A 12,742-nucleotide genomic window follows, 5' to 3' on the forward strand; every position below is an offset into this window, starting at 1 on the left:
CATTTCCATGAATCTATTACAATTAGTGTGTTTGTAGGCTACCTGCAGTATACTGTCCATCAGGTGTATGTCAAACATATGGCCCGCAGCCCAGCAAAGGGTCTTTCTTTTTAGAGATGTTGCTGCATTCCTGTATCTTAGTTATTACCTCCATTAAAATCTACATTTTTTGTTACTGATAGTACCTATGGCCAAAACTAAGCATTGCAGGGATCATGTATTTAAAACTTGGTATACATATAGTAGAGTACCTTTGTACTGTATATATTACTGTGTCTTCTTACCTGGACAGGGTACAGTGCAGGCTTCCTGTAGTATGATATGTGTATCTCCATCCACAGAAGGTTCCAGATCTCCACACAGCTCATCATCCACCAGGCTGCTTTCCTGCAGACCCGATCCATCCGACACGAAGCACGACACATTCCTGAAGCGCAGACCCTCTCCACACCTCGCCCCCTGGAGACAAATATGCATGCAGACATATATATCTATACATAGTGTCTTCAACTTAGCAGCGCATGCATGAATCACTAGTTGGCAGTTTACACAAAATCCAGCTTCAAAGCTTTTTTTTTTAAAACTTGTTTTTTTTCCCAACAGAACAAAGCACCAAAGCATCTTTCCTCTGAAGTCCAGCAGCATGTCAAAGTAATAAGATGCTTCAGGCAAGAAAAAATGTCGAGTGGGGGTAGATACAGAAAGAACTAAATGAAGAACACATCAGAGAAGGAAGGAGAGTGGAGACAGTGAGAAGAGGAAATTGTACTGTGTGCTTCACTCCAAGCTTCCAGAACATTCTCCTGCTATCTTGGTGACATGGTGCAAGACCTGTTATATGATAGCTTCTTCTATTTTGGACTCAATGTCAATATTGTTGACTGAATATTGCAACAATTTTTGGCTGGATTGTTTCATTTTTCTATGAACAAAAACTTATGTAATCATAATTCTAATGAGACTGGGCTCATTGGGAGGGAGGTCTTAGAGAGAGAGGAGCTAAAACTGCCTGTTTCAGACAAAGGCTGAACTGAGGTGCTGCAAAAAGGGTCAGTATAAGATGAATAAGGTGTTTAACTGTAAATCATGCAAAAAATATTCCAGTAGAGCCCCTGAATATCAATATAGAACTGGACATGTGCAGAATATGTATCCTTTAAACAGTTTTAAATATTCTGGTGATGGCATAAATGTAACTTCCCTCTAGAGGAAGTGCTCTGGTAAAATGTCAAACTCTGGTTGTCTGACAGACGGAAAGCTGGAGGCTGACTGACCTCAGACTTGCACTCAGACCAGGCACTGTATCTCCAGCTGTAGCAGGGCTTCACCAGGCAGGGTTTCCACTGGTCCATCTGCAAGGGACATGGCCTCCCATCACCTTGGGGAGCTTGGATCACTGTCCGACTTCTCCACAGCTTGCCTGCAGAACAAGAAGAAGGATGAAAAAAGGATTATTTATTCATGAGGGGTATGAGATATGACCTCTGCATATGTCTAAGCCTTGTTAAGATCAGAAAAAACAGTCAGTTCAGAGCAGCTGGAAGCAGCTGTGGATGGCTAAAGTCATATGGATTACTATGATGTTTGTCAAGGTAACCTCAGGGCTTTTAACTGCTGGAGCTACAGTTCATTCTCAAATCAAAGCATTTACTTTTTTCAACTTGAATTTACTCTCCTGGTTTGTCCAACTGTAAATTTAACTTTTGTAAACTTAAACTCAAAGTTGTATTAATTTGTGATTTTCCATTGTCACATCTCACTTGTGTTCATTTTCTTGACGTTACATTAACATATATCTGCAAATTGTACCAACTTGAAATTCTCTGTTTCAAATTAGGTATTTAAACTGTCATACCATGTCCCTTATTGGCAGCTTTTACTGTATTACTAGCAGCCACTCTCAGACCAGGACCAGTACTGACTAGGGCTGGGTATCTGTAATCAATACCTTGAAAGTATTGACCGAAATAAATTGATACCAAGTAGTGATGATCAAATGTCTCCCATCAATCAAAACCTGTAATCGATCCTTTTTGCACCCAGAGCTAGAAAATATGACTATTTGTACAGACTTCAACAGAAGACAATCAACACAAGCGTTCTTCAATTTAATGTGACATGTGATTGGCCCACTGCCACAACAGCTGTGGTGGTGGAGTAACAGTGAATTTGAGTTAGTTAGCTTAGCAGTTCAGCAGCTGAGATGTCACCTAAACGTGTGTCTACACTAAACACCTGTTACACCAGATAAAAGACAGTACACTAAATGTGTAATGGGTGTCAAATGAATTACTCAGTTGGTATCAGTATCACTTTAAGGGTACTTGGATTGGTACTGGTATCGTCATTTTTCACCAGCCCTAGTACTGACAGAGGCTTGGCTTTCCTAATCCTAACTTGCCTTTGCACCAAAAGACAATAAAATGATAATTGGACTACTTTCCTATCGTGTCTTTCTACCTTAATGGACGAAGCATCTTGCAATGTTTGCCTCTGATACACTCATTCACATAGTGATGCCATGTACAAAAGTGGGCCTGACCATCAGGAGCAACTTGGAACCCAATTTCACATACTGAGCCAGAGCCATCCCAATAAAACCACCAGAACTGCCACATAAATGGGATGAAGACATTTAGATGTCCTATTATCACTTTTTATATCTGAGACAAGAAGGGTCATACTATGTAAACTATCTTATTGAATTTCACCTCTACACCTCTAATTTTTTGTCTGTCTGTAATGATTATAACTGACGACCATAACCATAAACCCAACACATTATTGTTTCTGCTTTTAGAAATGTTGAGCATGTCATATCATTAAATTAAAACCTTAACATGGGAACTGACAGTGAGGAAAATCCCTCCAGACAGTGTGTCCTCCCACCTTTGGTTTGCCAGTGGGGCTGATGCTCAAAGCTTCTTATTGCACTGCAGGAGGGTTAACATTGGAATAAATGAACATCCACAGCAGTTGCTCTAAGTGCCTAAAATTGCTGTGGGTGGGTTTAGTTGAAAGTTAACTGAAAGCCTTGTGCGTCTTGTGCAGACACCAAAAAGTATCTTGTGCATCTGTATGAGACGCTGAGGGGCGTGATAAAGGCATCTGATGACCTGGGAATGAGAATGAGTGACTAAAGACTAAAGACTTTACTTGACTTGAGTAATTTTATGCTATTTTTTACTTCTACATTACTACATTCAAGAGGCAAATATTGTAATGTAATTACAACATTTAGTCCCTAGTTTACTTTCTTATGAAAATGAAATATAATCAACAAATAAATTACAATGTATTTATGTAGAATAAGTCACAGCAATATATCAAGTCATTTTCCAGCTACAACATTAAAACATTGCTTATACATTCAATAATCATTTTTGTTTTCTTAATTGGACCAACTTGTATAGTACTTTCATTTTTGTTACTTTAAGTATATTTTGATACAAATACTTGAATTGATGACTTACTAGAGTACTTCTCCACTACAGTGTTGCTACTTTAATTAAGTAAAAGATTAGAGTACTTCTTCCACCACTGGAGGAGCACTGAATGGGAACAGTGCAGAGGCAGTAGAACATCATGGAGGAAAGCCTGTTCCTTACTGTAGCTGAGTATCACAGCTATTATGAACCACCAGCAGACACTTACCATGACCGAAACATGGAGCTCGGATTCCATGATTAGTAAAATGGTACAACAGCAGCGAATGTCAAGATAGCCAAAATGTTTTGTTTACAAAGCAGCTCCTGCTGTTGCAGGTTTGGAAACATTCAATGTATCAATGATCTGATGACCTGCAGATCCAACATCCAAACTAGTCCATTACTGACCAGAATTCACCCTCTATTAGAATGAAGGACTTCAGGTTTCTATTAATTAGACAGAGCTGTGTATGCTATGAGACCTTTTTTCCCTAATTTCTCAAATAACATCTTATACCATGGAATAAACTCATTCCTCTTCCTTTCTTTAATTTCATTGCCATAATCTAGAGCGTTCTGTTCTTTTTCAACTGACTTCATCTATGGTGCCTTTTTGGGCCTTCATCACACTCCCTGCAGTCATTTTGAATATTCATATTTCTTTGTTGTGTTAAAATGAAACGAGCAACTATCTTAGGTTGGAGGATATGAAGTAGAAGGAGGGGAAAAAAGTGCCCTTTACCAAATTCACTCTGCATTTTAACAAAGAGCCCCAGGGAAGGGATGTGAGAAAACTCTCAATTAGTTGCTGTCTCAAAGGAAAAGCATGTGGTTTTTGTCGACCATACCGCCTTAAACAAATAATACATTCAGCTATACTACTTCAGAGGTGACACAGAATACAAAGTGGGTCTCGAAATATCACAAAATGCTGCACTTCCAAGTTAATTTCAGCAATGACTGTGACTAAAAATGTGTGCTTGTTAGTGAAGAAAATAGATATTAATTGCCATTGTAAGGCTTGATCTACTACCAAGAGGTCCTTTTCAGAGGTCCAGTCCTTCCCACAAAGACCATTCACTCCCATTCATAAAAAAATCCATGTTGGATTAATTGATTTAATCTCCAGTGCTGTTTTGCCAAGCCCTGTAACACTCCTCTTAATGTTGAACACCATCAGTAACAAATCCCTGGGAGATGTTTCCCCAGCAGCAAGACTCACCAGCTGCCAGTTCATTTGCCAGCAAACCCACCATGATTATAAGAACCACAGAGGGATCTCAGCTGGAAAACAATGAGCCTTATGCGAGAAGAATTTCTTAAGTGGCACTTACAAGCAATTTAAGAGACCTAACTTCACTCATTTAACCATTATTTATAATTTTCCGTTGGGCACAAATTGCCAAGTAGTCCAGCTCTATCATATAAGAGCTACACTGATGGGTCTCTGCAAAGAAAGATAAAATAAATCACCTAACCCTAACCCATGGGCGTGTTGCTGTGCACCCATGGTCGTCCTTTTTAATAATTACACATCAGGTTTGGAGCTTATCAACCAACTTACTTGTCAGCAAAAGTAACTCATGTTTCATTCTAGAAATGCATTACTTAGCAAATTCACAATTATAATAGCAATCTGCCAAAGTGTAAGCTCTCCTGGCTTTTAAAGGGAGTGGGAGATGACACTCTGATTGGTTTACAGCACGTTACGCCCAAAACACACCCATGATTAATGAAGGGACTTAAGTCCAACCTTTTTGAAATATGGGCCTGGCTCATTGACCATTTTTCCGCCGTTAAAACAGCAGAATTGGATTTGGACATGACCTAAAGGCACTTGCACCTCGTGTTTCAGGCCGTGCGCTACACTATAGATCATTAAAATAGGGCCCACTGTGTCAATGGGTTCTGCATCTTCACTAGAGATTAGAAACCTTGTATTGTTTTAGATTTTACTGCCATAAGGATTTTGGCATCAAAATGTATAGAAATAAGTAGATGCTAGGAAAACTGCCACACTCCAACAGATGCTTCAAAGTCTCCATCCAGAAGAATATCTTCCATTGGACTCGACTACATGACTGACCCACTTATCAGTTGTTGACACTTTCACAACAAGATATGTTTTAGCATCATGTCAATCAATTAATGTCAAACAATTCCTTCTTTATTTCTGTCACTATACTGTGTATCATTGACACATGGTTGACAGCTGTAGTACTATTTTTTAATTGTCTTGGGTTCTCTAATACCATGTCTGCTATTTTCCAACAGCAGGAAAATGTTCTTTTTATTTTTAGGCGACCTTTTGTGAATAAAAATAGAGTGAAACAGGTCACCTCATTTGGCATATTTTTTTATGCAAATGATCAAATCTCCGGACCTTTGCAGTTAGATAACCCTTAGCAAAAAGTAGTTTATTCAAGTGTACTACGAGTATACTTATTTTATACTAAAACTGAGGCAGTATACTTGAAGTTTACTTTTTATAAATATATTGTATATACAGTATATATATCATATAGTATAGAACTAGTACAATGGCACTATATAGAAGAGAGTACGTGTGCTATACTTTAAGTATACTTCAATAAACTAAAATGTGGATGAGAAGTATGTACCTAGTACACTAGTAGTATATAGATGAGTTAGAGATGAGTTCTGATATAGACATACTTGTTGTATACAAACTTAAAACTGTTCCAATTTAGTCCGAAGAGGTATTAAATTAGTATATTTTCTAGTACACTACAAGTACATGGTCCGTAGTATACTATAGATCCTCATAGCTGAGGGAAATTGTAGATTTGGGGATAATTATGTGGGTTCATCATGAGAAACGACTCCTTTCACATTACACACAGTCATTTGATCCATTGTCAATCTAGAAAATATCCATCAGTGTAGCGTAAGATAACAAAACATGGTGAATGCATCGATAGTGGAAGGTCTGGCCTTTGGAAGCTAAATACCTCCCTTAACCCTTAGTTTTTTTAGGGCCCTTTACTTTCCTGCACAGACCACAATCTCTATATTTCTAATCAAAGTTCAGCATCATGTGTAGGTGTAGCTTTGTTCACTGGTTACGTTGCAGGAGATGCTAGTGCCTTATACCCATAGAAAGCATCACCCTCCATTACAATTCTCATGCCTCAGTGGTCTCCCTGCAGGCAGTCATGGCAGAGTTTGAGGTTGAGCGGCGGGTGGCAGGGAGGGCTGCTGGGTGAAAAAAAAAGGAGTTTGCCAGTTGTCACTATCAGTGTTTGGCGGGAGAACACACAATGTCATGATTATCTATGCACACAGGTTGCACACATCCAGGAAAATAGCTGTGTTTGTACGCCGCCTGATTGATAACAGCACCTTACTGCTTCCAGGTATGTTCAAAACCAATCCAGCTCATTGCTATTCCTGGCTCAGGAACAGAAATGAGTTCCACCAGGGAAGTATGTCCTCACAGCCAGCCTGAAGATAAAAAGAAAACACAGGAAGGAAAGAGAGGAGACCCTCTCTTCTCGTGGCCTTCCTGCTGTTTCTCCATACCAAGAAAAAAATCCTTCTTGCCTGGGGACAGATTAAGGTTACCACAATAGCTAAGGCCTGTACTGGTTTCATATCTACTATTTGCTCTTGTTGCTTCTGGCTGCTGCTCTTCTCAAGGACTTGTGGAGAGCAGAGTGCTCCCTGAGCCCCAGAGCACACACTCGTAATGGACCACCAATCAATGAGCTGATCCTATGGAATTACATGCAAGGACATTATTATCCCTCTCTCAGTTGGCTTAGGGCTATAATACAATCATTTCTCACATCATAAAGCGTTTCTGGTTTCCACTTTTACCGTAAGAGAGGCTCACTTCCTTTACCACACAGCTGAGAGCTGAGCACTGTGGACCTGCAGCAGTGATGGATCATCACTCACAGCTAACATTGCGTTAAGAAGCCACCATGTTGGAATTTCAATGGTGGCCCTACCATATGGGCTTCAAGTGGGTTCTGACTGGGGCCCAACTGGGTGAGTTACACATGTGGGCCCCATGTTTCTGAAACAATATGGGGCCCATTCAGTTTGCCCTGTTTATGCTGATGCCCACTTATCCCACTTATATCCCTTATGGGCCTCATACATTCAGTCCACATGGGCTTCACATGTGGGGCCCATGTTACTTGAAACCATGTGGGACCTGCAAAATTTGCATAGTTCAAGCCCATGTCCACTCAGTACCCACATAGCCCGTGTATGTGGGCCCACATGGACATGCTGGCTTGGATCCTTTGCTGGGATATTTTGAAAATCCCACTGGATAAGCTAAAGTAGCTAAAGCTTTCAATAATGTATCATTTCCAGGGCCAATAATGAACTGCATTGTACTTTTTAGCCGACCTGGACAAAGATAAAATTCTGGGTTACTTCGTCATGGACAGTGCTACACACATACCTTGAAGCCCGCATGTGTGTGTGCACTCCGACCACGCTGCCCATTCAGACAGCTGACAGTTGACGGGACATTCCACAACACAGGAAGCATTCATCTGCCACTTCCTCTCCAGTCCGAGCTGCAACAGAACAGAAAGTTGTCGTGTTTTATTATGTCATTTCAAAAACGTTAAGAGGCTTTGAAAGCAGGTAGTGAGACATAACCCCAATTCACCTCTTTGCAGAACTTGAGGTCCACAGATTTGCTGTCGCTCCGCACGCAATCCAGCATGCGGGTTTTGATGCCATTTCCACACACAGCTCTGTCACTCAGCTGACAGGTACTCCAATCTGCAGGGAACATGTTCCATTGGTTAAAAACTACTCTCTCTACATACATGACCTGGTTCATGTAGCCCAGCTGACAACCTGACTGCTTTTAAAACAGTTTGAGTCTGACCTGTGATGTTGTAGGAGTAGTGGAAGCAGTTGCTGTTGAGTCTGCAGGGCTCCGTCTCTGTAGTCAGAGGACACTCCTTCCCCTCTCCTGGCTGCCGGAGTGAGTAAGCGCTTCTCTCTCGAGTACCATTCCCACTGCATGGCTGAGGAGCAGAGAGAGGATACTGGCTTTACTCATTCATACTGTTATGTAGACACAGCTAAAACAAACAGGCATTATTTAGATGAATGGACCACATGTTCTCAACAGGAAAAGTACTCAAACATCGGTAAGGGTTTTGGGTGTGAAAATGACGTTGCCTCTTATTTTGGGAGTGTCCAATTATACATCTTTTTTTCTTTTTTTTTTTTTTAGAGATTTTTGGGGTTCAGGTGGATAGAAACCCTGGATTTTCTCTGGAAAAAGGAAAATAACTGTTGCACTGGCCCAGGATCAATAGACAGTTTCATAAAATGACTGCACATGTAATTTACTCACTCGAAATAAAGATGTGGAGTTACTCTTTAAAAAGAAATTGTCACTTGTCTTCTGTCACTTTCACTGAGTTGTATGAACAAGGAACAGTTTTTAAAACCATCTCTGGTGTTTGCTTAGTTCATTTCACTTTGCAAAACAGAAGACTTGTAAGGGCTGCTCTGCTATCAGCTCACATATGCTGTTTTTTTGTTTTCAAGTGAAGAAGACACTCGGCTCAGAGAAGGCAGTAAGTAACAGATGATGTATGGCTTAAGTTTGATAACCCTTCCCACAAATAAAAAAGACATAGAAACATATCCAGAGAGCACAAATGGCAGTGACATTATCTCTATACTCTCTGGTACTACTACTACTGAACATAAAGCAGTGAGCAGAGGAGTGCTTACCAGTGGACATGGGCTCCAGGCTCCCCAGTCTGATAACACACAGTCTTCGGGGCATGGCAGCCGGCTGTTACGGGCCCCCAGAGGCATCTCCTCAGGGTCACATAGGTAATCCTCCACCTGCTCAGAGGGCCCATCTATAGTGTTCAGCATACACCTGGAGACATGAGGGGTTTGAAAAGGATTAGTCTGATTCAGACAGTGATCATTTTACCTTTCCTAAAACATTTCTGTGTTTTATTTTGGAAATCATTCTTCCATTACACCTTGAAGTGTTAGCTTGGTTTATACTCCTATTATATACAGGTTTGACACGTCTTAGCTGGGAATGTCATATTTTATTATTCATTATATCAGGAAGAGTTTGTGTACTCAGGCATGCAGCTAATTTGCCAGCATGTATTATCCCTCCTGTTGTTCCCATCAACCGTGTAACTTTTGTCCTCCTGGGTCAAAATTGACTGTTTAAAAGCATAACGTATACAATTATCACCCAGTTCTGTGTTAGACCTTTTTAGCTAAATTAATTCCAGCTTATTGCGACACGTTTTACACATAATTTTAGGAAATGATGGTCAATAGGTCTAATTTAAATACAATTATACCTCATTTGTGAGGTTGTTCCAGGAGGAGGGTTACACTACGCTAGGATGTTTTTTTGTCCTTTTTTAAAAGTTTTTGCCAGTATGTCCAAAGGTTACAATACAAGGCAAACAGCTTACTGAATTATCAAATGGCAGTTCCTGTTCACGCTGTAATTATGAATGTACAATCAAAGAAAATCAAGAAAATGTGGAAACATGATGATTATGCTAGATAGACAGGCATAGATAGATAGATAGATAGATAGATAGATAGATAGATAGATGGATAGATAGACATGTCAGAATGAGATTATGTTGCAATGGCTTAAAATAGTGCAGAATATATAAAATATAAAAACCTATGTATAAGTGTATACACTGTACATCAGATACCACTAGATACCATTGTAACTGGAAAACAAGTAAGTAATGCTGATTTTTGGGTGGGATGTCTATGTGTTTTAATTTGACTGAATTATGTCTCCGCGAAGAAGGACAATGGATTTGAGTTTCATTTGTTTCACTGACAGGTGTCTCCACCTATCACAGTCAACCATAGCAGTTTGTGCTTCTTTGACCTATCTCAGGCTAATTTAAAGTCAGGCTGTTTGACCAAATTTGGATTGACTACAGTAGCTCCAGCAACTCACAAAGCTGAAAGTTTCCCTTTAGAAAGCTCAGTTTAATGTTGATATGTATATATGATTTTTAAAGTCTATGTCTGACACAGTAAAAATGCTGCCTGTGTGAATGTTTTAAAGCTGCCATCCTATATGGTTTTGAACACATCTTGTTAGAATGTAAATGTTGGGAAGTTAAAAGAATGTTTACTAAAGATTTGTCATTTGAAAACAAGTCAAATCTGATTTGAGTACAGAGTTGACACAGTGTGAAAGGTAAAAGATCTTATCATGGAGTAAATATACTAGATGAAAGTTTAATGATCCATATGGGGAAACTGAGTCAGTGCCACTGCAATAGCTAAAGGACACATCTTTGATGTGGGAAAATATGGGAATACAAGCTATACATGTTTCTGAAAATGACGGGTGGAGTGACGGGACTCTTTTTTTTTTGACATGAGAAGAAAAGGATGAGGCAGCATGAGCACAGCGTAACAGATTAAGATGAGATGTTTTGGTGGGTCTTACCGGACTTTCCTGGTCTGAACGCCCTCACCGCAGTTTTCCTTCACATCCACGCTGCTGACCTTCCACACACTCCAGGGCTCTGCCACCCACACATACTGTCCACAGTCACTGAGACAAGGCACCACCTCATATACCTGATGTACACAAAACACCACTATTAGTATTATCATCATTATTATTATTATTATGTATCTTGTGCAGAAAATGGATCGTCATTCAAGTCAATGATTTAAAGACTGTGTAAAGTGAATTCAGACATTTTCTTCTTCTTTACACAGACCTTAAATTAAACATTACTTATTAAACAGTAGCCAAAATGAAAATTATGCAAACAATTTTTTAAAATAAAAGACATATCAAATAAAACATTTTAAAATATAGAAAAAGAAGCAATACTGTACTGACCTGAGCCTGTAGATGGAATCAGTTTAATGAAAAAAGAAGAGGAAGAAGAAGAGAAAGAAGGGTCATTCAGGAATTAAACAGAAATATAAATGAAGCATTAGATCAAATTTTACATTACAAAACTTAAACACGTCCAAACCTACAAAGGCATTAATTAAACTGTGATCCTTAGTTTAAACATTAATCACACTGTGTAAATCGAGGCCTCCCTCACCTGGTTGACATGATCCAGTTTAGGACACGGTCTCCCTCCGTTGTAAGGTTTTTCTCGGAGCCACTTGGAGCGAACTTTGACTCCGCTGCCGCAGGATTTGCTGCAGCGTGACCAGTTGGACCACTCGCTCAGCTTGCAGTCAGACGGACAGGGAATGATGCAAGCTTCCTCGATATACCCTGTAACCAAAAACATGTATTAGCTTCAGTAAAGGTCTGTGATCCTCTACAGAAAAAAATATTTTTAAAAGAAAATCATTCTCATCTATGGACCATTTTTATATGGAGTTGCTTTATGATCGTTCCAAATTGTAAAACTGAATGCACACAGTTAACTGAGCATTTTTGGTGAATTATTCCAGAGTTTAGGCATACTCTTTTAATCCTCAGACAGACTCCTGGATCAAAGAAAAAAACCTCGAAAGGTGTAAAAATATATATATGTGCTTGTGGGTAAAAAAAGTTGTGAGTACTTTGGTCTGTGAATATGGACAAAGATAAAAGTTGAGAAATATACACAAGGGATTAGCTGCTCATTGACTTCCACAAGAACAGTGATGTGTTTTAATCAATTCTAAAATCTAATGCTAGACAGCCAATGCAAGGATGCAGCACTAAGGATATACTGTCCTTGTATTTTTCTTCAAGATTTACTACTGCATTTGAACTACTCTTGAATTAGAGCAAATGCTACAGTAATCCAAAAAGCTCTCCACAAATCTGAAAAACAGACCAGAAAGATACTGTCTTCAATTGATTAGACCACAATAGTCTAATCAGGAGAATCACTTCAAGAGCCCTTAGTTCCTCTCAATAATCACCACAGAAGAGCAGAAAATACCAATTCATTAAATCAAATCAAAACATATGTCACTTCATTTTGTTGTTATAAATCATTATAAGTTATTTCCAAAACTCAAGACCCAGACACCCAACACCAGTGACACCATATCAGTGACAAGCCTGGTCCACAAGAGAAAAAGGGCTTTTTCTTTTTTCTTGGAGACCAACTATTGGACACTATTTGGATACTACCCCAAAGAATATCCTGCCTAGAGGCTCATGCTGTAAAAACTGGGGTGTTCATTATTATACAGGATAGTCCACAGACAGCTTTGACACCATGACCAAGTTGAATCTATGAACCTACAGTTACTCTTTCACAATGTTGCTGTCTGTCTCCTGCAGCTCTCATATGAAAGACATGTTTACTGGTCACTTTGTC

General features: G+C 39.5%; 1 protein-coding gene across 1 annotated transcript in view; it reads right to left on the reverse strand.

The window, feature by feature from the left end:
- thsd7aa (thrombospondin, type I, domain containing 7Aa) overlaps positions 1 to 12,742 on the reverse strand; it is a 182,229-nt gene that overhangs the window by 22,827 nt on the left and 146,660 nt on the right. The window contains exons 14-22 of the mRNA XM_053333754.1: positions 11,519 to 11,697; positions 11,305 to 11,310; positions 10,900 to 11,033; positions 9,168 to 9,321; positions 8,305 to 8,446; positions 8,080 to 8,195; positions 7,867 to 7,984; positions 1,275 to 1,420; positions 285 to 459 (exon numbers count right to left, since the gene is read on the reverse strand). Of these exons, the coding sequence (XP_053189729.1) occupies positions 285 to 459; positions 1,275 to 1,420; positions 7,867 to 7,984; positions 8,080 to 8,195; positions 8,305 to 8,446; positions 9,168 to 9,321; positions 10,900 to 11,033; positions 11,305 to 11,310; positions 11,519 to 11,697 (1,170 nt within the window). The remainder of the gene's footprint in view (positions 1 to 284; positions 460 to 1,274; positions 1,421 to 7,866; positions 7,985 to 8,079; positions 8,196 to 8,304; positions 8,447 to 9,167; positions 9,322 to 10,899; positions 11,034 to 11,304; positions 11,311 to 11,518; positions 11,698 to 12,742) is intronic.

Source organism: Scomber japonicus, chromosome 15, assembly GCF_027409825.1.
Source record: "Scomber japonicus isolate fScoJap1 chromosome 15, fScoJap1.pri, whole genome shotgun sequence".
Lineage (NCBI taxonomy): Eukaryota > Metazoa > Chordata > Actinopteri > Scombriformes > Scombridae > Scomber > Scomber japonicus.